We start from the raw sequence: 24,032 nt of genomic DNA on the forward strand, positions 1-24,032 counted from the left end.
TTCATGCTGGTGTATGGCAAGAGACTGTTTCTAAAGATAGAGGGAGAGTTTGATAAGGGCTCTGCCCTGTAGGCTATTGAAAAATGTCATCTTTCAGTATGGCTGAATGCTGTAATGACATGTGCATTCACCAGCCATGCCCTAATCACTCCTCTGCCCTTTTATGCTTCTCTCGCAGTGGATGATAGCACCGGAGTAATAAACTGTATCTGCTGGAAAAAGTCAAGCAGTCCCGAATCTTCACCAGGTAATTTTATTTGTCATGTTCCCTTGCTTTTCAGCTAACTAGTGGATTTTATTCAAAATAACTCATAGGAAAATGGCTGTAGGGTTAAATTTTCACATTTATCCTCCAGTGAATCACAGTGATGGACTTGAAGCACTGTAGCCAGAGTTTTTGCTGCTCTAAAAACCGGCACCTTGGGCAGGGGTGTGCCTTCTCTTTCTCCCATCTTTTTGTTGCTCACTTCCTTCTAAGTGCACAGGAATACAAAGAGGTTCCTGAGGGATTCAGCACTTTGTGTTCAGCCTAGTAGCTATTATGTAAGTCAAGACAAAGTTTTAAAGCCCTCTGCTCTTATGTGGTTGCCTCTCACTTCTACTGTACCATGATCTAGATTTTTTGAAATCGCTAATACAATCAAACAAATGCCAGGCAGAAATTTTTATTGTTAAGATGGGATTCCTTTGTAAGTTAGCCACAAAATAATATAAACTGCAAAAAAAAAAGATTTTTTTAAATTGTGTATTGAATACATTGACTATAACTGAAACAATATTTTCTCTGCTGGGAAACCCCAGAGCCTTGTGCGTGCTAAGCAAACACTCTGCCACTAAGCTACACCCCAAGTCCTCTGGGATAATATTTTTTTCAGTATCAGGGATTAAACCCAGGAACGCTTAACCACTGAGCCACATTCCCAGCCCATTTTTATATTTTATTTAAAGACAGAGTGTCTCTGAGTTGCTCAGGACCTCTCACTTTTTTGCTGAGGCAAAAAAACTCGAGATCCTCGAGTCGAATTCGAGATCCTCCTGCCTCAGCCGCCTGAGCCACTGGTATTACAGGCGTGCACCACTGCACCCAGCTCCCTCTGGGATAATTTTTAAAATTAAATTAATAATAGGTAAACTGCATCATGCCTTACTGGTGATCATTTTTGGCTCTAGAGAAGGTTCAGAAACTGGCCCCTTGTTTTTCCTGTTTTACAACATGATTCTGCGTGGTGCCCTACGGCTGTTCAGTTCAACACTGCATGCTCTGATACCTAGCATCTAGTGTCTGTCTACCTAGCATCTTGTGTTGCACATGTCAGATGCTTACAGTGGTTTCTTCTTTCTCCTTGCCATTAGGGTCAAATCTCAACTTCCTGCTTTCACTCTTCTGAGCAGTGGCCTGCTCAGTTGCTTAGTTTTCTGTTGTATTTGCTTTTAGAATTTGGCCATCAGTTTCACATAACTTTGGCCTTTCCATTCCTAATTTGGAACATCTAAATCAGTGGCAGCTCTGCAAATAAATTTAAGGTGGATAACAGGTTTTTGTGCAGATTATTTCTTAGATAAAAAAATAAACCAATAATACAATCAAATATCTGGATTTTCATATATGTCTAGGGTATTTTCTTAAGTTTGTTTTGTACTGTTACTACAGGATATCTGAAACTGGGTAATTTTTTTTTTAAAACAATATTCCATATTCTGGAAGTTGGGAAGTCTAAGATTTGGGTGCTGAAAGTTTTTGATGTCTGGTAAGGGCCAGTCTGCACTTTGAGGTGGCACCTTGAGTGTTGGGTCCTCCATGGGAAAGGAGCACTGTTCCTCCCATGGCAGAGGAGCGGAAGAGAGAACCCTTTTGACAGTGTCATTAATCCAGTCCCGCTACCCTCGGAATCTAACCCCTCTCAGGTCCCCTCCAACATGGTTGTATTGCTGCTATGGTTTGGATCAATGTTCCCCAAAGACCAATATTTAAAAGCCTAATCCTGGTGCTGTGGACCTTAAGTGGTAAGGCCAATGGGAGGGCTTTAAGCCATTGGGGGCATGCCCTCAAAGGGACTGTGGCACCAGATGTCTTCCTCACTTTGCTTCCTGACTCAATACATGACTGCTGACTTGGACACACACTGCTGCCATGATGTGCTGCTCACCAAAAACCAGTGAGGCTGCCTGATCTTGCACTCGAAACTCCAGAACCATGAGCCAAAATAAACCTCTTTACTTCATAAGTAGTCTGCGTCAGGTATTTCATCAGAGTGATGGGAAGCTGACTAATATAATTGGAGATTAAGTTTCTAACATGAATTTGGGAGGGGTCAAAAACATTCAAATCATAGCAGTATTAATATCATTTAAAATTAACTCTTTCTAACAAATGGCATCATCAGGAATATTATATAATTCTTAGTAATTTGTAGATCAATAAAATGGCTATATAATACTAAGAATATTAAGAGAAAGATTTTTTAAATATCTGTGAGTAGCTGAATTGAGGGTAGTCTTAATTTGAAATTGCTTTGCAAATATAGAGGATTACAGTATCAGGAGAAACCCTAAAAATGATTCTTATTGTGTTACACATGAAATGATGTTTTTAAATTGATCCCAACTTGCCCGTTCTCTCCTTTTAATTTAATTGCCCAAAGTTTAAAAGCTTTCCATTGGAAAGTGGCCAATAAAGACATTTTTTAAAACAAAATTTAGTCTGAGTCAAAATTAGTCACGTTCCAGTTAATTAAAGTATAAGAATATAATGTTAACTCCCATAAATGTCACATTGAATGTGCTTTGCTTATGAGCAAAGTTAAGAAAGCTTGGCCCTTAGTATTAGAATGATAAAGGGGATTTATGGTTCAGGATGGAATAGACTTTTCAAATGAAATTCAGGCTCCAGCCATCTCATCACACTCATTAAATTACACGCTGGAGCCTTCTTTGGGCAGTTTGGCTCACCCTTGCAATGAGAGCTGGGCCTCTTTTTCTCAGACCAACCATCAGCCTAATAATTTCAGTGGTGCTATATGAAGTCTTTCTGTATTAATGTCACCTGTAATGTCTGCATAATGGCAATGAAGTTTATAAATACCCTTAAAACTCAGCCCAAGAAGAGGAGGGCCTGGGGATAGAAAAATGGGTGGAGCAGCCTTTTGGTAAGTTATTCTTGGATGTTTTCTAAAGGGAAACCTAGTAAGCTGAGCAACATTAATTACCAAGTGTGTCTAGTCTCCTAGGAGTTGGTTACTACATGTGCAAGGTCTCCCCTACTCCCTGTTCCCATTTCCCTGGATGGAGCAAATATGTCAAAATTAATGCCTCTGCTTGTTACAAAATCATAGTTTTAAAATTGTGTTATGTCAAAATGCAGAAAATTTGATTAAGAGACTAAGAGAGATTCACTCCATTTTAGAAACGCCATTAGAATATAAACCCGAAATAATGACAGCAGAAAATAAATCAGCATTTAGCAGATGTTGTCTCAGGAAGATAACAATATTTAAAAAGAGTTCACTTTGATTGTTATCTTCTGGCTTACACAGAATAACCCAAAGAAGACAGTGTAATTTATCCCAATAAACGCATTAAGCTCTCATAAGTCCCCGGCTGCTATCATGAATGACAAGAGGGATGTTCTTGCAAATCAAGATCTTTTCAAGGTGTTATGCAATAGAATGAAATTCCCTAAACATAAAAAGGAAAACAATGGAGTGAGGAGAGTGTGTGTACTAAGCATCACTGATAATCCTTCCCTCAGATTTCACAGGAACTAACAAAGTTGAAGAAATGAAGGGCAGATCTATAAAGAAACACAGAGAGGAGATAATCTCACATAAAAACATGTAGCCACTCTTGTGATTTAAAAGCAAAATAAAACTTTATGGAGTCATGTGCTGGTTAAGGCAGTAGAGACCCCAGTGACTGAAGCTGGTGCGGGAGCTATGCACATGTATGTGCATGTGCATTGCTGGTGACATCTTGTCAAGGTAGAGTGACTGGGCTACTTTTTTTCTGGCAAACATTCTGACAATATGCCATGAACTGTAAATTTGTTCGTACACTTTTTATCCAGTAATCCTGAATGAAAGACCCCAATGAAGACAATTTGTCTAGTGATCTGAATTATTTGTTATCACAACCACACATTAATTATTTCTGATGGATCTGGCATTGTGTTAAGGGTTAAATAAGACCATACATAACACGTTGATATATGAGGTATTTTACTATTATCCCCAGTTCATAATCGAAGAAACAGAGATGTGTAAGTGGAGAAGAAATAAAGACAGTGAGGTTAAGCCTCCTGCCCAAGGTCACACAGCTAACAAGAGGTAAATTAAGATTCAAGTCAGGTCTTTCTGACTCCAGGATTCAAATGCTGACCACTAAGCTATACTGCCTCCATCAATACTAGAGTTAAAAAATAAAAATGAGGGTCTGGGGATGTAGGTCAGTGGTAGATTGCTTGCCTATTGTCCATGAGGCCCTGAGTTTAATCCACTCTCCACAAAAATAAATAAATAAGGAAGATTTTTAAAGAGAGGGGCTATTTAGTGAGACTAGTTAAATAACCTGGAATATCAGCAAGATAATGCTATATTGTTAATTAAAATGCTGGGTTGTATAGATTGTGTGGATACATGAGTATTTGGAATTATGGTAGACAGAAAAACAGAACATAGAATCTTCTACACCAACCAACTCTGTCTATGGAAAATGTGAGAACCTCTTGGGACAGCAACAGAGAATAAAAGGATCAGTAAGAAGACTGCAACAGTGACTGACTGAGTTCATGCTGCAGCTTCGTTTGGGCAAAATTTGCTTGATCTCTTGTGTGACTCAGTTTCTCCTTTTCTGAAATAGGAATAATATGTAGGAGTAGTCATAAGGATTGGATGTGCTAATACATTGTAAAGGTTTTAAAGTAGCACCTGTCTACCCAAACATCCATGGCTGTTCTTTTTACTTATCTAACATAGTTTGGAAATAAAATTGAATGGCAGAGATTATTTAGGATTTATATATATATATATATTGTTTTTATACAAATATATATTTGTGGGGGTCACTGGGCCTTGAACCCAGGGGCACTAAACTCCTGAACCACATCCCCAGCCCTTTTTAATATTTTACTTAAAGACAAGGTCTTGCTAAGTTGCTTAGGGCCTCACTAAATTGCTGAGGCTGTCTTTGAACTTTCAGTTCTCCTGCCTCAGCCTCCTGAGCTGCTGGAATTACAGGCATGCGCTGCGTCCCGCCAGTAGGGTATATTCTTAAATGGATGAGAGTGAGTGAGTGGGGTGTGTAAGAGAATGAGTGAGAGGTGAGAGGTCAGGATAGAGCACCGAGGTGGGACAGGTGTCTGCAGGGTTATTAAGAGTTGTTGCCCCTAGAGTCACACTCAGGACTGGGTAGAGCCTGGCTCTGCTGGCATTGCAGAGGTGGGAAAGAAGGCCTTGGGACTGCACTGGAGCTTGCCCACTTGGCCTGTCCAGACTCTGTGCCCTTCTCTCTGCTTTTGAATAATTACAGCTATACCTTATATATATATCTTATATCTCCACCATTCAATAGAGAATTTCAAAAAGGTTACAAGGAATTCCTGTGGTGTTGCAGTTAATCAGAATGAGAATAAATGTGCTGTGTTGGACTTTCTCTGCAGTGTGGTAGAGTAATGGCAGTAAACCTCTCTCTCTCTCCTGCCAGCCCTCAGGACTGCAGCTGCTCCAAGTGCAGTAAGTGAGCTGAGTCTGACCTCACGGCTTAAGAAACTTCAAGAGGCCATTGAGCAGAGAACCAAGGTAGAACTTGGGGACATTATCCAAATCAGAGGCTACATCCGCACATACAGAGAAGAGCGAGAAATTCATGCCACTACTTATTGTAAGCACAAGAGTTTTTGACAAATTGGTTGCTGTTTTGGGAGTGAGTCCAGTAGACTCTTGTTTAGCTAAAAGTCCAACTTTCAAAAAGTTTAGAAGATTTCACTCTAATGGGGGAAATTATATTGTGTAGCATGCTTTATTTAGAAAAGCAGCTCTTCAAAACTTTATTTTGAAGAGAGTTAATAATAAGAAGATTAGGAAAGAATAAATTACTGATTATATATAGTTGGCAAGTTTATTTCAACAACATAGTAGTTTCCAAAGAACTTCGAAATTCCAGGTGTCAATCCATTAGGGCAGAGTTCATATCTTCAAAATGATGGAAATTTCCTAAACACCATCAAGTCCATTAACTTTTTTTTTTTTTGGTTTGGGGATTGAACACAGAGGTGAGCTACATCCCCAACCCTTTCCATTTTCTATTTTGAGACAGGTTCTTGCTAAGTTGCTAAGTCCCTTACTGAGTTTGAAGCTGGCTTCAAATTTGTGATCCTCCTGCTTCAACCTCCCAAATTGCTGGGAGTGCACACATGTGCCACTATGCCTGGCCAAGTCTATTAACTTTAAATGAAAACAGCTAATTAGAGATAGGACAGTTCTGCATCATCTCCCCTGGCTGATCTTCAGCTGGAAATCTCAAGGACAGCCCCTGTTGTCCACCAGAGTCTTAGATGAATCAATACACCAATGGTCTTTCCTAGCTCCTTCCTCTCCCTGCCCTCACCCATGACAAGGCATTGCCTTTGCCCTTGCAGGAAGGCCGGAAGTGCTTCTAGACTGCTGCCCTGGTAGTAGCTTGGACATTGGAAAAAACTGATCTCAGTGTAATTTCTGTGACATTTTTTTCCTGGTCTTATTAGACAAAGTGGATGATCCAGTGTGGAAAATTCAAATTGCAAGGATGCTTGAGCTACCCACTATCTATCGGAGAGTTTATGACCAGCCCTTCCACAGCCCAGCTCTTGAGGAAGGAGCAGCAGCAGGGTAAGTTATGTCTAATCACTGCCGAACATGTGTCGGAGCGTGCAGCTGAGTGGCAGGAGCCAGAGGCTGGGGTCCGCCTGGGCCAGCCTGAAGCTTCCACTTGAACACTGGAGCTCTCACCTCCATTTGCCTCCATTTCCTCATCTGCAGAGGGAAGTCAGGAAAATATACATATAATCGGGATCATTGCAAGAGTAGAGGGAGGAGCACAGAAAAAATATTTGAAGAAATAATGGCTAAAATTGTTCCAAGCTCTGGAAAACTATAAACTCACAGATCCAAGAAGCTCAACAAAACCCCAGAGCAAGAAACTTGAAAGCTGTTCCAAAGCACATCACAAAGTGTAGCACCGTAGTACATCATAACCAAACCCACAGAACCTACGCCAGTGTTTTCAACCAGGGATGATTTTATTCCTTTAGGGAGGCGACAAAACAAAACCAACCCCAGGAGGAATGAGAGTATATGGATATTTGCTAGTATATGGACAACCAGGAGAAGATACAGGCTGGGACGGAATGGGAGGAGAGAAAGGGGGACTGTTACTATGTCCCCTTTATTTTTATTTTTTTGTGATACCGGGGATTTGAACCCACAGTCTCGTGCATGTTAGACAAGCACTTTTTTACCACTGTGCTGTGCTCAGCCCTCCTTTAATTCTTTTAACCTATCAGGAAACTATAGTTTCTGAAAAGTGCAAACTCTAGACCTGTATAGAAAAGAAAGTAGGAATTGTCTCCTCAGTCCCATTCCCCAGAGGTTGCCACTGTTCCTGGCTGCTGTTTCCTCTTACTCTTTTCTTCCTGTTTGTGCACAAGCATGAATGCCACCTATATATTTTGTAGGTTGTCCTTTGCTTTTTGTTTTTTTTGTTTGAAGAAATGGACCATACATCTTCTGCAGCTTGACTTTTTTCTTAGTCTATCATGAATGTCTTTTTTAATTCTCAGAATCTTTTTTTGTGGTACTGGGGAGAGAACCCAGGGCCTTATACATGCTAGGCAGCTGCTCCACCACTGAGCCACACACCCAGCCCTGGTTCTCATTATTTTAAACAGCCACACAGTATTCACTGTATGTACCTCTTATGTCAAAAACAAGTCTCAATATAATGTTGCATCTTCTACCTAATTTTCTGTCTTATGCACACTCAAAGGAACAAAGGTGATGGTTTTCTTCAGGGCTTTTTACAAACTTTCCCCTGGTAGCAATCCAGAAGCCCAAGACCTCACCAGTCTCACGTGTTTGCTGAGTGAAAAAATCAAAGAATTCCTCGTGGAGAAGAGAGTGCAAACCTTTTACCAGCAGGAACTGGAGATGGTGGCATCCTTGCTGACTCTTGCCAATCAGCCTGTTATTCACAGCACCTGCTCCGACCAAGTGAGTGCCGCGTGCCCATGTGAGAAAGCTGGGCCTCTGCCCCGGGTCTGCAGCTGAAGGGTGTGGGCGAACACGACTGTGGTGTTGAGACTCACAGGGCAAACCCAGGGGCAGAGGTCACCCTTCCAGCACATGCCGTTTCTATTCCGGAAAGGTCACTGACCACTAAGAATTTGAAATGAGGCTGGACCTGCCCTTTCCTCCTTTTACTTACTCTCATTACCCTTAATCTTTGAGTAGAAAAAAATAATAATAGGCTCATGTCATAGCACCTAGTTGTTAGTACCCACGGAGATGGGTATTTCATCTCAGGAGAAGAAGCCAAATGAGGAAGGAGGAGATGAGAGGAGGTCATTATCTTCCACCCAGAATTACTTATTGATTAGCAAGATGGCTCTTGAACTTGAACCAGGGTTTTTTGTCGTGTCACAATAAGGTTGATCTGACCTGTTTTAGGAGTTTAAATAAAGACCAAGTTGTATTCAGTTTGGTTCATAAGTAAAAATTTCAGGGAATGTTCAAGTAGTGTTTTTGTTGCTCTTGGAGAGATTTGTCCCTGTTTTTTTTTTGTTTTTGTTTTGTTTTGTTTTAACCTTGAGTGTCACAGGTGAACTTGGTTGTTTGGTGTTTCTTTGTTTGAATTATTGGAGACTGATTTTAGACTTTTCCTTCCATTACTATTCTTAGGTTTGCTGCCGTTGTGACATGACTCATATTTATTTACTTTTAAATAAATGATGTCAGCTTAAATATCACCTTCTTGTTCCCCCAGCCGTCTGCCTGCTCTGACCGCCACTTGTCCCACCCTGTTACATTTGTATCTATGACATCACTGCATTTGTTTGCCCTCCACAGAACTAAATACTTCCTCCCTTTTAATGTTTTTCATTTTGATTTTTACCCTAGCATTGCATGGGGGCTTTCTACCCAGGACCTGGAACAGGGCTGGATGGAGCAGGTTCTCAGTGATTATTTGTTGATCAAATGAATGAATGGTTGTTAAAAAGTCAAGTGGTCTCAGAAGGTGGTAAAGTAAATGTAGATTTCTTCCCATCCTTCCTCTCACCCTGTCCCTGTCTCCAGAGACAAGCCCCATTGCCAGTCTCCTGTGTGTCCTCCTGGATATGGTTGATGCACATATAAACTGTAGGTGGTCGTGCTGTAGGTAGGTCATTCATTTGGCACCATGCTGTCTTGCCCTATCAGAGACCTTGGTTTTCACTGATGGTTCTTGCAGATCCTTTCCTAGTACTACATCCTGATTTGCCCCTGTGTAATAATCTTGTTACCTCTGCCAAAAGATTGGTTCCAATCTCCTCCCTTCTGGACAGTTCAGATGTTTTCCAGTCTTCTCTCATTGCTAATAGGGCTGCTGAGAACACACTTGTGCTCAGTAACCAAAGCTGTTCTTCATGGTGGAATAGAAACCAGGTCACCATCCTGACCTCCTAGGCATGACTGTTACCTCTCAATTTTGTTCGTGCACCTAATTACTTCCTCTTGCCAACAGGCTTGTGTGCCCAGTGACCCAGGATTTCATACAGGGAGATGAGGGATATCATTTCAGAAAGCACCCAGGTGGGGTGGGTCATGCCTGGGTGCTTTGTTCTTTGCCAAGGTTGCTTCTGAAGAGATGCAGCTTTCCAGCTGTCTCCTGACAGCAAGATTGACCTTCTTCCCGTTTAATCATTCAGAAGAGGCTCAAAGCCAAATTGACCTCCTAGGATTTTTAATGATTATCAGCATATTTGCAAGGAAACTTTTAAGACTCAGCAAAGTCCACATTCTTCACATGAAGCCAGCTCTTTGTGATAGCTGTAATTAAGTACAGAGACTTAAGCACTCTTTGAGGACTGAAGACTCCTCCATTCAAAATGATCTATGGGGAAGTTTTGGTGTGATATTGTTCTGAAAAAGCTTAGAGCAGAAAATCGTGCTTGCCCAATGCCATATGTTTGAAATGGAATGACTGTGGCATTGTATTTGTTTTGTCTTTGGAAACAATTTTTTTCCATCAATTATGAATTAGTCCATCACATTGCTCTGGTTGGGAAGGTCAGTGTCATTAAATTGAATTCCATCTAATAGATCCCCAGGAGACTAAAGATGCTCACAGTGATGGTGAAACCCGAGAGCTGTGGCACTTCCTGTTATACAGACAATAGCTTAACAAAAAGTTGTGTGGTGGTGCCCTAGATGAGAGGTGGGAGAGTGGCTAGAGCATTTCCCCCTTTCTGTTTTTTCCTTTGTGTCCCTTAACAAACCAGAAACGTGATAAGCAGACCTTCTAAACCATTTTTCCCCACGGTGCTGGGAATTGAACCCAGGACCTCTGTGGACTAGGCAAGGGCTCTACCACTGAGCTGCATCCTCACCTACCCCCACCCCCACCCCCACCTTTTTTTTCTTTTTAAGCTAAGTTCACTAAATTTCCCAGGCTAAGTCTGAACTTGGATCCCTCTGCCTCAGCCCCAAGTGATTGGGATTACATGTGTGCGGCACCATGTCTGGCAAAACCATTGTATCTTTGACAGCCAGATGAACACCGAGTTGGTTTGAGAGTGAAGAGAAGCTAGTTCCTGGCCAGAGCCTAAGGCTCAGCACATGCAGCCAGCCAGTGTTTGAGTCTGGAAGCCATTTCCATTTCCTGAATCAGATAAGTCTGTCATTGCTCTTTCAAAAAATGACAAGAAAGACACAGATCCCCATCCAGAAGAATTGCTGGCTTTTAGAAGGGATGAGTAGAGGCTGATGTCTTCAAACCAGTCCGGAAAAAATGCCCTGGGGTCAGCTGCGGCAAAGGGTTTTTGGAAAGGAAGCTTCACATATTGTTTATATTTACTGAGAGCCATTTCATTTGAGTTCTCCTGCTTCACAGCTGAAACTCTGCTTTTAATGTCCCAGGCCTCCAAAGCTCTCTTTCTGCCAGTTGGTCTTGCGGAAGGAAAGAGCCAGTGTGTATACAAAGACCGGCCAACAGCTCGAGTAGCTTCCTGGTCTTCCACTCCATATCACCGAATTAAACAAAGCACAGCTGAAGTATGGAGCAGTTATCAAGCATGATCCTGCCAGAGCAAACCTCCAGCCCTCCTGAAATACCACCCTGCTTGGCTGGTACATGCCTGGATCTTGACTCAGCAGATTAAAAACCTGTTGGGCAAATTCACAAACCAGTTGGTCTGGGGAGTTGTTTTTAGGTGCCCGAAGGTGGGACTTACTTCTTTTCTTCTTCTTTTTTGTTTTCCCTGTCTATACAGTTCAAGAACGACACCCCTTCCAAGGCAATTCATAGTATATTTAAGAATGCTATTCAGCTGCTACAGGAAAAAGGACTCGTTTTCCAGAAAGGCGGTGCTTTTGATAACCTGTACCATGTAAGAGACCCACAATTTTAATGTTTTCCTTCATAGTTTCAATTATGAATAACTGCTTATTGTTCTTTTAAAAATCACGAAGAAGGTACATTAAGTCAGGAATAAACGTTGACCCTTACCTTTCCCTGAGCTACCTCTTGTAACCATGTATCCTTCATCTGTACGTTTACAGATGCATGAATACTCCTGTAGCCTCTTTGCTTTACAAAAAAAAAAAAAAAAAAAAGGTAATCATCTTTTAAATCAGGAACTCTCACCCTCAACCTGAGTGGGCTCAGTGACTGCCATGGGCACTAGCCTGTGCATGGTGGGATGCACCCCTGACCTCCCCTCAGTAGTCGCCAGTGACACCTCCCCCATTGTGACAACCAAAAATGCCCCCAGACGTTGCCAAAAGAGCACATCACAGGCACCTGTCCACATTATTGGGAATCCACCTCATTCTTTCTACACCCTTATGATATTCCATGCTTGCATACTTGACCTAAATTTTTTTAGCCATACCTTTGTGAGGGACTTTTATGGTGTTTCCAACTTTTGCTGTCACAGAGAGTGCTGCTGTGGTCCTTTCTGCCCAGCTGTCTCTGTGATCTCATGTCAGTATTTTTGTACAAATGACTCCTGAAGGAAGAGTTTCAGGAGCGGAGGACATGAGCTTTTAAGCTTCCGGGTGACACAATCCCATTGACCTCCCTAAAGACTATGCCAGTTGACCTCTCAGGAGTACATGAATGGCTGCTTCCTGGCCTCCTTCCTGATACAAAAGTTCTCCTCTTGCTGCATGCCTTTAGTGTTGGAGGAGTCCAGCTGAAAACGGGCCTCCTGAGGGCCACCAATGTCAGTCGGCATAGATGTGGCTTGTGAAAAGTTAGTCTGCTAGAGAGAGATCGGTGTCACTACTTATGGGTCAAATTGCTGAGGGGAAGGTTTCCTCAGTAGCACATTTTCTGATGTTGATTTACTCTAAAGATTCCCCATTTCAGAGGGTTTTAAAAATCAAGACCAGTTTTTAATGCTGCTTGAACATCTGGTAGAGCCGATCTTGTGGAAAGCGGGGTGCGGCCCCCCCCCATCCTGGGATGGGAAGGCACCTGGGAGTTGGCTGGAGGTGGTCGCGCAAGGCAGGCAGCTCAGCTCAGCTCCAGCCTCCTCTGGGACACATGTTCCTGGGGCTCTGGGGCTGGTCTCTGTCAGGATCTGTGGAGAGCAGCCCTTCCTGGGGAGCAGCAGAGCCACAGGCCACCGCCCAGGCCGAGGTGTTGCCTGGCTGGGGCACTTCCTCCTATGAATCACTGTGAGTTGGAATGGGGTGATGGAGCAAGAACAGGTCCCCTGTCCCCTTCTCAGACTTCGCCCCTCCCCTTCCACTCATTGTGTGTGGGTAGGCTTCCTTTCTCCCAGACCCAGCCTAAGGGAAACGGTCATCACCATCATGTCAGTACTTCTTGTCCAGTGCAGCCCAGCTCTAGCTGCTCTCACCCGTGACCATATTTAGCCATCACAATCACCTTGGGAGCCGAGGGGCCTAAGTCAGGACACACAGGCATTGTGGGTTCTCTGTGGTGGAAACTTACAGCGCTGCACACTTTTCCTCCATTCTTCCCCTTTTTTTTTGGTCTCATCTTCTCTATCTCCCTCTTTCCCCATCTTTTCTTCCTCGTCCATTGTCCTTTTCTCCATCTTTTTGTTGTTGTAATTGGGGTTGCTGTTGAACGTGAAAGTGAGGCCCCATTTGGTTGCTGCTCCCCTCCTACCTGGATGGGTGTAAAGAAGCATGCTGATGTCTGCATTAGAGAGCAGACAGGTGTTGGTGGATAGGCTAGATTTGCTCTTTGGATTGTTTTTCCTGCCAGTTGCTTTCTTTAATTTTCCCCTGTGTTTAAGAGAAGGAAGAAAACTAAAGAAATACAAGTCAGGACCCAGAAGAAGGAGTCCTGGGTGCAGCTCAGAGGCTCTGATCATGGTGCCCCCCTCAAAAATATAACAAATAAGAGAGATGCTGTGAATGTAAGTGTTCAATTAGAAAGCAGCCCCTTAAAAATACAGAACTCCTGTTTTTCTTTCCATCATGACCCCAGTGAACCAACTCTCAGGGCGTGAGGAACAGCACTAGCACTGGTTTGACAGTAGGCCAGGTACGTACCAAAGGTCCCATTGTCAGTGTAGGAAAGCCGATGGGTGTGGAATCGTTAGAAACATCTCACGTACTAATTTGGGAGTGTAGATGTCACAGCTGCTGTGTTATCAAAGAACATTTTTTCCTAAACCATTTTTCCTATTTAGGTAACTAGAGAAGACAAAGATCTGCACAGAAAGATCCACCGGATCATTCAGGAAGACTGCCAGAAACCCAATCGTAAGTGGCATGATGTGCAAGTGACATGCTGGTACACTGAAAGGGGCTACTCCCTCCCAGAGGGCACTGGACAGAGTGTCAGGAGGTTGGGACTGTTCCCAGCAGTGGCTTTGACAGGTGATGGTCAAGGCACCCACCTTCTCTGAACCTTCTCTGAACCTCTCATGTGACTACTGGGCTAGCTCAGTAGTTCAGACCTTAGCTGCACTTAGGTTTCAATCTTGGAGCTCTTTTAAAGGCACAGTGCCTGGTCCCACCCCTGGGGATTCTCATTCTGTAGGGGAAGAGTTGGGGGCTCGACAGGTAAGCTGCTCAGGTGATTTTGCTATAGTGAGGTAAGCCAGGACGCCAGGACTTTGTGATGTCGCTCAGGTTCTCACATGCCCTCTGAGCAGCATTATTTCTTGTTCCATTCTTCCCCCTTGTCCTTGAATATAAACCTGACATTTCCCTCACTCCTAACATCAAGCCTTTCAGTGTTGGGGGGAATGGTTCTAGACTCTACAGTTTTTGAATGATGTTTTTCAGTCATCCTAGAAACTAAGTTTGCAAAAGAAATGGCTTAGAGAATGGTTTTAGTGGAGTTAGGTCATCCCCTAGTGGTTAGACTCTCAAACTGTAACTAGACTGACAACAAACATGACCTTTTCCACACTGGTTAGAGAAGAAAGCACTAGTACTCTTTAAATCCTGTACAAAGTGGTCAGTCTTCAAAGTATCTTTTCAAAGTTCACTTGTGCAAACATATGCTAATAATGAGTGTTGACCTAGTTCAACACATGATGCTAGAAGGGAAGTAGAAAAGTTCGTAACTGACCCAAGGTCCCCAGTCCTGCCTCCTTGTTCCCCATAGAAGTCCACTTCCAGGCCTTTCATCCCAGACACCCCTGGGGCCTGGACCCGCTCCAGGCTGACTCAGCGGGTGGAGTAGGGCCAGGTCTTCCGCCCTGGTGTTTAGGACCTGATGAGGTCAGAGCCCAGAGTGGTGTGACAACAGGTCTTAAAATAAACTCAAAGCAATCTGTGTTCTTAATGCATCTGTGAGGGAATGTCAGGGAATGCTGTTCATTCTTTCAAAACAATAACAACAGGCATCCTTTTGTTGAGAAGAAGCTTGTTTCTCACTCCTAGGGAGCATTTGAGAGCAGTGTCCTTGGGATTCCTCAGCCAGAATGGGAGGGAGGTTCTCCGAAGAGTCTTTCCTGCATTAGGAACAGAATGAGTTAAAGCCTGAGGCCTGGGGAAGCAAAGGAAAGAAATTCACTCTTCATTCCTTAAAAGGACCTAATGTCCCAGGTGACCTTGAGGGACCTGCCTCTGAGCATGTGCGGCAAGGTGAACAGGCTATGCTACCCAGTCTGTACCTGGGAGCCTCTAAAAGCCACAGGCCAGTCATCTGGCACTAATAAACTCCCAGGAGGTAAATTCCAGAGCCCTGGTAACAAAGCCAGTGAGAGACGGTCTGTGACTATCTCGTATCTGCTGCAGTCCCTCTTCTTCATAATGCCATCACCTATGGCACTAGAAATTATTCTGAATAATAGTGTATGCATGACATTAAAAATCAGGCAGTGCAAAAATACACTCAGGAATCAGAGGTCCCTCCCAGCAGGGAGCCCTGGCCTCTGCTTTTCCCTCTGCAAAGGCACAGTTACTAATTCTTCTATATCCTAGAGATATTAGGTGCACCTACAAACTTACTTGTATTTTTTAAAATTTATGTTTATTGTAAACAAATGGGATACATCTTGTTTCTCTGTACATGAAGTAGAGGCGTACCATTTATGTAATCATACATTTGCCTAGGGTGATAGTTTTTGAACTTACTTGTATAGTTGATCCTTTTTTAAAAACACAAATAAAGGTTAGCCTACAATATATCGCCCCACACCTTGTATTTTACTTCTAACATTGGCTTCTAGGGGTCCTTTGTCAACAGCAGAGCACATGTGAGAGTGCCACAGTTTTAACCACTGGGCAGTATTCCATCATGCATCCAGAGAGATATTCAATCGTTTATGTCACCGTTCCTCCTGGGCCTTAGTTCATTTCTGACCTCCACATACAATAAGACATGGGGGTTTTCCTCATCAGGAACTCTTTAGTCACTGCTGGTTGCTTCAGCAAAGGCTAAGTCTGTACTAAGGAAAGGACCACGCAGCAAGCCTCTTTTAGGTCCCCGAGCTCTGATAGGGGTTTGTCTAAAGATGAGCAGTGTATCCCAGCAGCTTGGGAGGCTGAGGCAGGAGGATTGCAAGTTTCAGGCCAGCCTCAGTCACTTAGCAAGCTCTAAGCAACTTAGCAAGACCCTGTTTCAAAATAAAAGATAAAAAGGGCTGGGGAAATGGGTTAGTGGTTAAGCACTGCTGGGTTCAATCCCTGTACCAAAAAAATAAAAATAAAAAAAAGATGAGTAGTGTGGTGTCGTAAGAGCCGGGCTCTGGAGCCTCCACACCTGGGTTTGAGCCCCTGCTCTGGCACTTTGTGCCTGTCACCTTGGGTGAGCCTGGGCCTCTGGCTCCTTGTATTCAGAATAGGATAGTATGGTGCCTAGTGGTGGCTTGTTAAGAGAAGTCAGTGAATGGTGTTTTAAAGCTGTTACAGGAGTACTCCACATAGTAGGGTACAGATGGTTAGAGAAAAAGGAGGTTCTATTTCCTAATGGCACGGGTGATAGCTGTGACTCTGGCCTGTAGTCCCAAAGGTTCACTTTTGCTCACTCTCACGCACTCCTGCTCTGTTTCATATTGATCTGGAAGGAAGCAGCATCAGATGGAATCTGTGCATGGATTTTGCTCTATTATTGGTGAGCTGAAAGCTTTTTAAAATGTAGATTCCAGTTTTAAGTGTGAGCACTACAGGGTTGGGGTGCAGCTTGGTGGTAGAGCTCTTGCCTAGCATGCAGAGGCCCTGGGGTCAATCCCAGTACTGCAGGGGAGAAAAGGTGTGAGGACAACTAATGACAGATTGTCCAAGTAGAATTCTACATTGAAGATGTATATTTTATCACCAACTTTTTATTCTGAAAATATTCCAGCCTATAGAAAATTAAACAACTAGTATGATAACCCCCCCCCAAAAACCTTCAGCTTGTGTTCTTAAGCCTAAGGACATTCTCCTTGGTGCTAACCATATCAGTTTCACACCTGGGAAGCTGACATTTGGTGGGTTGTGGAACAGCAGCATTCTTTCCTCACAGCTCATCTGCGTCTAGCTTAGATTCATTCTTTGCCTAAGACACTCTGTGACGCTCCTCACATTGAAGAGATTTTTAAAGTTATTACAGGGCTGGGGAGATAGCTCAGCTGGTAGAGTGCTTGCCTTGCAAGCACAAGGCCCTGAGTTCGATCCCCAGTACCGCAAAAATAAATAAATAAATAAATAAATAAAGTTATTACAGTCATTTAAAAAGACTATTAAAGCTATTTTGTGACCTTTTGTAGTTAGTAGATGAGTTGAGTCTTTAGTATGTCAGCTGCTTTTGGTTTCTGGTAGAGGTATAGTCCAAATGAAACTTCATGCAAAGTCCTTGGAAGAAACCAGATGTGGAGGCATGGGCCTATAATCCCAACTGCTCAGGAGGCTCAGGCAGGAGGATCTCAAGTTCACGGCCAACCGGGACAACTTAGCCAGACCCTCAGGAACTTAGCAAGACCCTTCTCAAAATAATAAGGGATAGGGATGCAGTTCAGTGGCAGAGCACTTGCCTAGCACACATGAGATCCTGGAATTGATCTCCAACCTTGCAGAAGTAAATCAATAGATAAAAGGAGTTCAGTGCCCCCAAGACAGGGAAGCCTCTCAGAAAAGCCTTCTGTGTCTGAGGATTGTCCCATGCAGGGCTGTCTGCTGTTGTACTAGCCCCTGGGGAACTGCTTGCTGGCTTTTACTACTCATCCTGGTTTCCTATAATATCTCATATAAAGTAGAGTCTAAGGCATGATCCCCACATTACTGGAGGGTCACTTTGGGAGCAGCTCACCAGCCCACCTCCCAACAAAACCACCTTCTGAAGAAATGACTTAAGGCCTACAGCTATCAGCATCATTGCCCAGAGCCCGCACATGCCTGGAAATCAACTCAACCCTGAACCTGGGCCTCAGAATTAAGGGGAAAAGCTGAGTGGTGCTGAAACTCCTGGCTCCGGCTCTCTGCTGCACGGCCGGTGTGCTGAATCCTCCACCCTCCATCGGCAATGCATCCAACATCTTTGCAATCAGCTCTGTGAGCCTTTGCTTCTGGGAAAGTTCTGAAGCTTCCTTACTCTGGGGCGGGCTATCATCTTAGATCACTGAATGATGAGGAATCGTGGTTGCTCCCTAGCTAAGAGGCACTGACCACAGGTCTCCTTTCACCACCACACCACCCTGTGAAGTAGGTGGTTGTATTCTTGTGAGCCACTTTACCCCACTCGACATGCAGGACTTGCATTCAGGTCTGCTGGGCTCCAGGGTCAGCTCTCCATCAGCCACACTATACTTGTTCCTCCCTGCTCAGTGCTACACACCCCATAGGTGTCCAATCTGGAGAATGTTGAAGAAACTACCTGAAACCCTGGAGAGCAGTAAACCAGTGGGGAGGAGCAAGGAGTACACACAGCCACTAGAGGTCGCAATTTAGCACATCTTTAGCCCAGGACTATCCTCTGAACCTTGGAACTGGCAAGAACTTCAGAGGTGGTCAGTGTCTTGTCCTCCAGCCCCAGATGAGAAAAATGAAGCTTGAGGTGCTGTGTCTTTCCCCAGGCTACAAGGGTGCACCAAATGTCAAGCCATGCTTTCCCAATACCACAATACCTCCAAGCACTTTCCTGGAGCCTAAAGCATTTTGTCATCTGAAAACAACATAGTGGTGGGACAGCTGGTGTATGCCAGGGACTGGGCGTGTGTGGCCCTGCTGGGGTGCTTCAGAGTATGAAAACTGAGGAGGATTTACTTTTAGTGATGAAGTTTGACTTGACTCAGAAATAAATTTTATGGCATGATCCAATACTTACATAATTCTAATGCATAAGATATATATATATATAATACATATATATATGAAATACGTCACAAAATAATACTTGTCATAATTATAATGCAGTCCATTCTGTAATTTGCTATTATAGCCTATTTTAGTCTGCTTGCTACCTATATATTTTAAAAGAATGTTAATCAGAATCCATGAAAATTGATTTCATGATTCCCTAGCCATCAGACCCTCAGCAGGAATACCATTGCTCTAAATCATTGGTTTCAATGAGAAAAGAGGTCACTAATGCTCAGCTTTTGTCATTGCATACCATATGGTCTTAGTTTTGGATACAGGGTAAGAAATTACTAGAATACAACTGCCACAGACAAGACTTATTGGAAGCAGTACCGGGAGCCATGAGAACAGGCCAGAGGTAGGAATCCTCTCCATGGAAGCCCCACCAAATCAGGATTTCAGGGAAAGACCAGCTCTGCTGTGACTCTCAAGAGCACTCCCACCTGGGAAACCAGAGGCTTAGCGCTGAGTACTTGAACTTAGGCAAATAAAGAAAAACGTTTACCAAGCACCAAAACCCACTAGGTCATGGGTATAAAATTACTCACTGGGAATCCTTGAATGCTGAAGGGCAGAGGCCCTAAACAATGGATCCGTTTGCTGTGATGACTAAGGAGCCTGAGAACAGGTTTTTTGTTTTGTTCTTACGCTCATTTAGACTGGTGCATTTCGGACTTTAGTGTGCTTAAGAATCATTTTGGGATCTTGTCAAAATGCAGGGACCAGTTCAGGAGGTGAGGTGTGGAGAGGGAGAGGACAAGAGGGCCTGACGGTCCTGGGGAAGCTTACCACTGCTTTCTGCCTGCAGACATGGAGAAGGGCTGCCACTTCCAGCACATCTTGGCCTGTGTGCACCTGAGCCTTCACCCAGGCCTGAGTGAGGCCGTGCTGCGGCAAGTGCTAGAGCTGCTGGAGGACCAGAGTGATATCGTCAGCACAATGGACCACTACTACATGGCGTTCTGAGCAGAGGCCCTCGGAGTGACGGGGAGCAGAAAGACAAGGCTGCATTCACCCTAGGTTCCAATTGTGAACATCCTGTGGGACTTATGTCTGGAAAGTTACCTCATAATAAACTATAAAGTATGGTCACTTGGGGAATGAGATGTAGCTACCTCCTATGTGCTATGACCTTGGGGTACAGTGACTTTGATCTCAGCCACTACAGGCAAGAAACGCCTTCTTATTGACTTCCTGTCTGGACAGGTCATGGATCAAGGAGCAGAATGGGGAGAAAACAGTATTGTCACCTTCATTTGTGTGTTTGTGGCTTGAGGCCTGTCCTGGTAAAGGGACATCACAGGGTCAAAGGAACTACACTACAAGAACTGAGGAGCTGATGTCTGGATCACACAGTTCTAAGCTTGGCAAGCCCTCAGGCTATTAGCTCCATCAGTGTGGCCTCTCCCAGTGGGTAAAAACTAGGCAGGGGAGTGGTTCTTCCTGGATGAGTGCCCCCCACCTGTTTTCTGAGGCTCCAGCACCAACGGCAGGGCCTGAGGTTTGCTGCTGTTTACCAGCTCCTGCAGAGATGTGAGTAAACAGGGGGTCCAAGGTGTGGCTCTGTGTTCAGCACTTATTTCCCTTCTGAATTAAAAGGTGTCTCAGAACATTTCCCTGCACTCCCAGTGTTGCAGGACTAAACACATGGTCCCTAGGTTCCTTTGCAAGGGACAGAGCTATCAATCAGTAGCCTGGCAGGGGGTAGATGTGATCTTCAAGGTTGCTGCTGAGTATTTGGGATGTGCTGACACCATCAAGACAGAGACTCTCAGTATGTGCCCAGACAGGTGATGGAGTCATGCTTCTGCTCAGAATGACAAGGTAAAGAAAAACCATCTGAGGTATGTAGTAAGCTTGTTCTAACAGAAAATGACAAATCAGCCAGCAAAAATAAAGCGTGAAAACAGATTCGGAGTTAATTACAGTTATTTTGCAGAAGGCACATCTGCCTTCATCTGCTGTGTTGGCTCTTGACGTGGTAGAGTCTTGATGGCTTGGCTGGAGATCCTGCAGGCCTGGAGAGCCACCCTGCCCTCCGTGAACATGGAGTGGTTTCTACCCTCACAAGGCAGCTTCAGTTGGATGTGTCAGGCAGAGAGCTAGTACTGGCAGATCACTTCCTGGCTTGGACCTTTCCAGCTTGACCCAAACCTCTGCTGACTTCTTATAGTGTTGTACAGACAACTGTCCTGTGTCAACCCTATGCTCAGAAGGGTCTCTGAAGAGGGCCTGCCTGGAATGAACTCCCAGCAGTTCTTCCTCGGTTAGTGGCATTTCCTTATTGAATGCATCTTTGATTAGTGGAGCTTTCCAGGAGACAGTATGGAATCAGAACAGAAAAAGGGCATATGCTGGCACAGAGCAACCGAGTTTCATCTCCAGGACATAACCACACGGTGTGGGAGGATGCACATCGTGTGTATTCTAGAGTTCTGTGATTAGGGGAAAGAGTTATAGAATAAAGGTTAATTATGATCCATGTATATACAATGAAATATTACGCAGCCACTGAAATGTTGGAACAAATGGATACTCTTACTACAGTGTACTACCCATAGTAGATCTAGTGAGAAGGAAATCCAGTTACAGATCTGTTTGTATAGTATAACACCCTTGATGTAAAGTTCCCTGTATGTATTACATCTACACAGTATATTTCTGCACGCGTGTTGCTTGTAGCTCTGGCACACGTACACATAGACATTTAGTTGATCACTCCCTCCTCCTAGAAGTACTTGCTATGCTTGGTTTTCAGGACATCACACTCCCTGACTTCACCTTCTCAGTGTCCTTTGCTCAGGTCTCTGTCTCCCTGAGGATAGAGGGCCAGTCCCAGACCTCATTTCAGTTTGGCTTATACCTTTGGGGATCTCAGTCACCTTTGTGGGGCACACTTTCTCAATGCTACTCACTTCCTCCATTCACATCCAAATTCAGCCTTTCCTCATCCTTAGACTTCTGTATCCAGCCTCCTACTGACATCTGCACTCAGGTGGCTGAGACATCCCAAGCTTAATCACACAGCCAGGCTCCCAGCTGACCTGACTTCCAACCTGACCCTTGTGCAGTTTTCCTAGTTGCCCAGGCCAAGTCCATTGCCTTCTTCCTTTCTCTCACATCCCACATTCAATCTGCTGCAAATCATCTTGTCTCTACCTTCAAAATGTTTCTGGACTCTGAAGGCTTCTCTTCCACCCCTGCCTCCTGAGAGTGTCGCAGCTGCCCCTCACTACCCTCCCTACCCTCCCTGCTTCTGCCCTTGTCCCTCTTCTTTGCGTCCTCAGTGCAGCAGCCCTGGTCCTGTGACGCCCTCACTCCCCATGACTTTTGATCTCTCCAGGTAGGAACCTGAGGCGTACCAGTGATTGGGAAGGCTCTGCCCATCTGTCCTCTCCTGCTGAGCCCCTCGCTGCTCTGCTCAGCTGCTAGACCTGGCTGCTCTCACACCCCAGGTGCGTTCTTGCCTTAGGGCCTTGGCATTTGACATTCCGTCTGCCTAGAATGTTCTTTGCCCAGATAACCATGTGATGTGCCTCCCTCTCCCTTCTTTCAGGTCTTTGCTGGAGTGCCACCTTGCAGTGAGGCCTGCCCTCAGCCCTCTTTACTGATTGTAGCCAACTCGTACTTCCTTCCCAGCTTTATTTTTTCCCACAGTACTTGTGGATGTCTCACACACTGCAGATGTTTCTTACCTGCCCAGTTTATGGTCCGTCTCTCTGGTAGAAAGAACGCTGCATGAAGACAAGATTCTCTTTTTTTGCTTCCCTCTGTCGCTAGCACTGAAAGCAGTGCCTCTGGCACATCTTGAAGCAATCCCACTTCCAGCTGCCAGTGTCTGCCTCTCCTGGGGGCTTTCTCCAGAGCCTAGAAGGCTGTTTCTATTGAAGAGTGCAGAACTAACATTCCCTGGGTGCAGCCTCCACTATAAATATCCCAGCCCCCTTGCCCTTCAGGTGAGAGGTCCCCAGGCACATGTTCTACACTGTCTCCCAGAGTTTCGCTGCAGGATTAAGTAACATGCACCCACAGTAGCTGCCAATTTGATACCCACCAACCTGACCCTGCCTATCTTACTTCCCTCTCCCAATTCCTGTTTAGTACGCCTCTCGGATGAATGCTTTCTAGAATTCTTTGCCTCAGGGTCAGCTTTTGTATGAGCATACATTAACACCATGCCCACTGATTCATTTGGGAAATGCATGAATAATTATATACACCAAAAGAGAGATTACTAGAAATGTTTTCCAAAGTAATACACCTATGACCTTTGAAAAATGAGATGTCAGGTGCTTTTGAACTACCAGTCTAGAGCCAGGTATGGTGGCTCATGTCTGCAATTCTAGCTATTGGGAAGCTAAGACAGGAGGATCTCAAGTTCAAGGCCAGCCTGGGCACTAGCAAGACCCCATCTCCAACAATAATAGTAATAATAAAAGAGTACAATTATCCTATGTAAATGTATGATTACACAAATAGTATGCCTCTACTTCATATACAACCAGGGAAACAAGTTGTACCCCGTTTGTTTACAATAAAAAAAAAAGAGTATTGACCAAATTGTATTGTTATATCATGGGCATACATGAATATGTAACACATCCCACTATCATGTATAATTACAATGCACCAATAAAAATATGGAAAAAATAATAACCAGCTACCTGACTATACTTGGTATTTTTAAAATTAGCTGATGTCATCTCTGCAAAAATAATAAAGCTCTTTCCACTCCCCAACTCACTCACACAACCTAAGTCATGAGTAAGCCAAGAATGAGATGGGCCTCTTCCACAGCAACAGAAGAGCTGAGAAGATGCAGGAAGTGGTCACTGCCTGCATGGGGGAGGCCAGTAGAGGGTTCCCCTGAAAAGGTGAGATGCTGAGCAAACCTCCAGCTCTCTGTGTTCATGTGTTTTGGGAGGTGTGGACTCACATATAATTGATGTAGGCAAGAAGACAAATTGACTACTGTCTGGTCAAGGTTTTGTTTGAAGATCTATGATTATCCCCATCTGGTAAGCCAGTAGG

General features: G+C 44.1%; 1 protein-coding gene across 1 annotated transcript in view; it reads left to right on the forward strand.

Moving 5' to 3' along the window:
* STN1 (STN1 subunit of CST complex) overlaps nt 1-23,787 on the forward strand; it is a 36,831-nt gene extending 13,044 nt beyond the window's left edge. The window contains exons 4-10 of the mRNA XM_079136345.1: nt 179-247; nt 5,698-5,874; nt 6,737-6,860; nt 8,069-8,240; nt 11,498-11,614; nt 13,898-13,970; nt 19,810-23,787. Of these exons, the coding sequence (XP_078992471.1) occupies nt 179-247; nt 5,698-5,874; nt 6,737-6,860; nt 8,069-8,240; nt 11,498-11,614; nt 13,898-13,970; nt 19,810-19,967 (890 nt within the window). The 3' untranslated portion in view covers nt 19,968-23,787. The remainder of the gene's footprint in view (nt 1-178; nt 248-5,697; nt 5,875-6,736; nt 6,861-8,068; nt 8,241-11,497; nt 11,615-13,897; nt 13,971-19,809) is intronic.
* Nucleotides 23,788-24,032: the final 245 nt, after the last annotated feature.

This window comes from Sciurus vulgaris (assembly GCF_902686455.1).
Source record: "Sciurus vulgaris genome assembly, chromosome: 4".
NCBI classification, from domain to species: domain Eukaryota; kingdom Metazoa; phylum Chordata; class Mammalia; order Rodentia; family Sciuridae; genus Sciurus; species Sciurus vulgaris.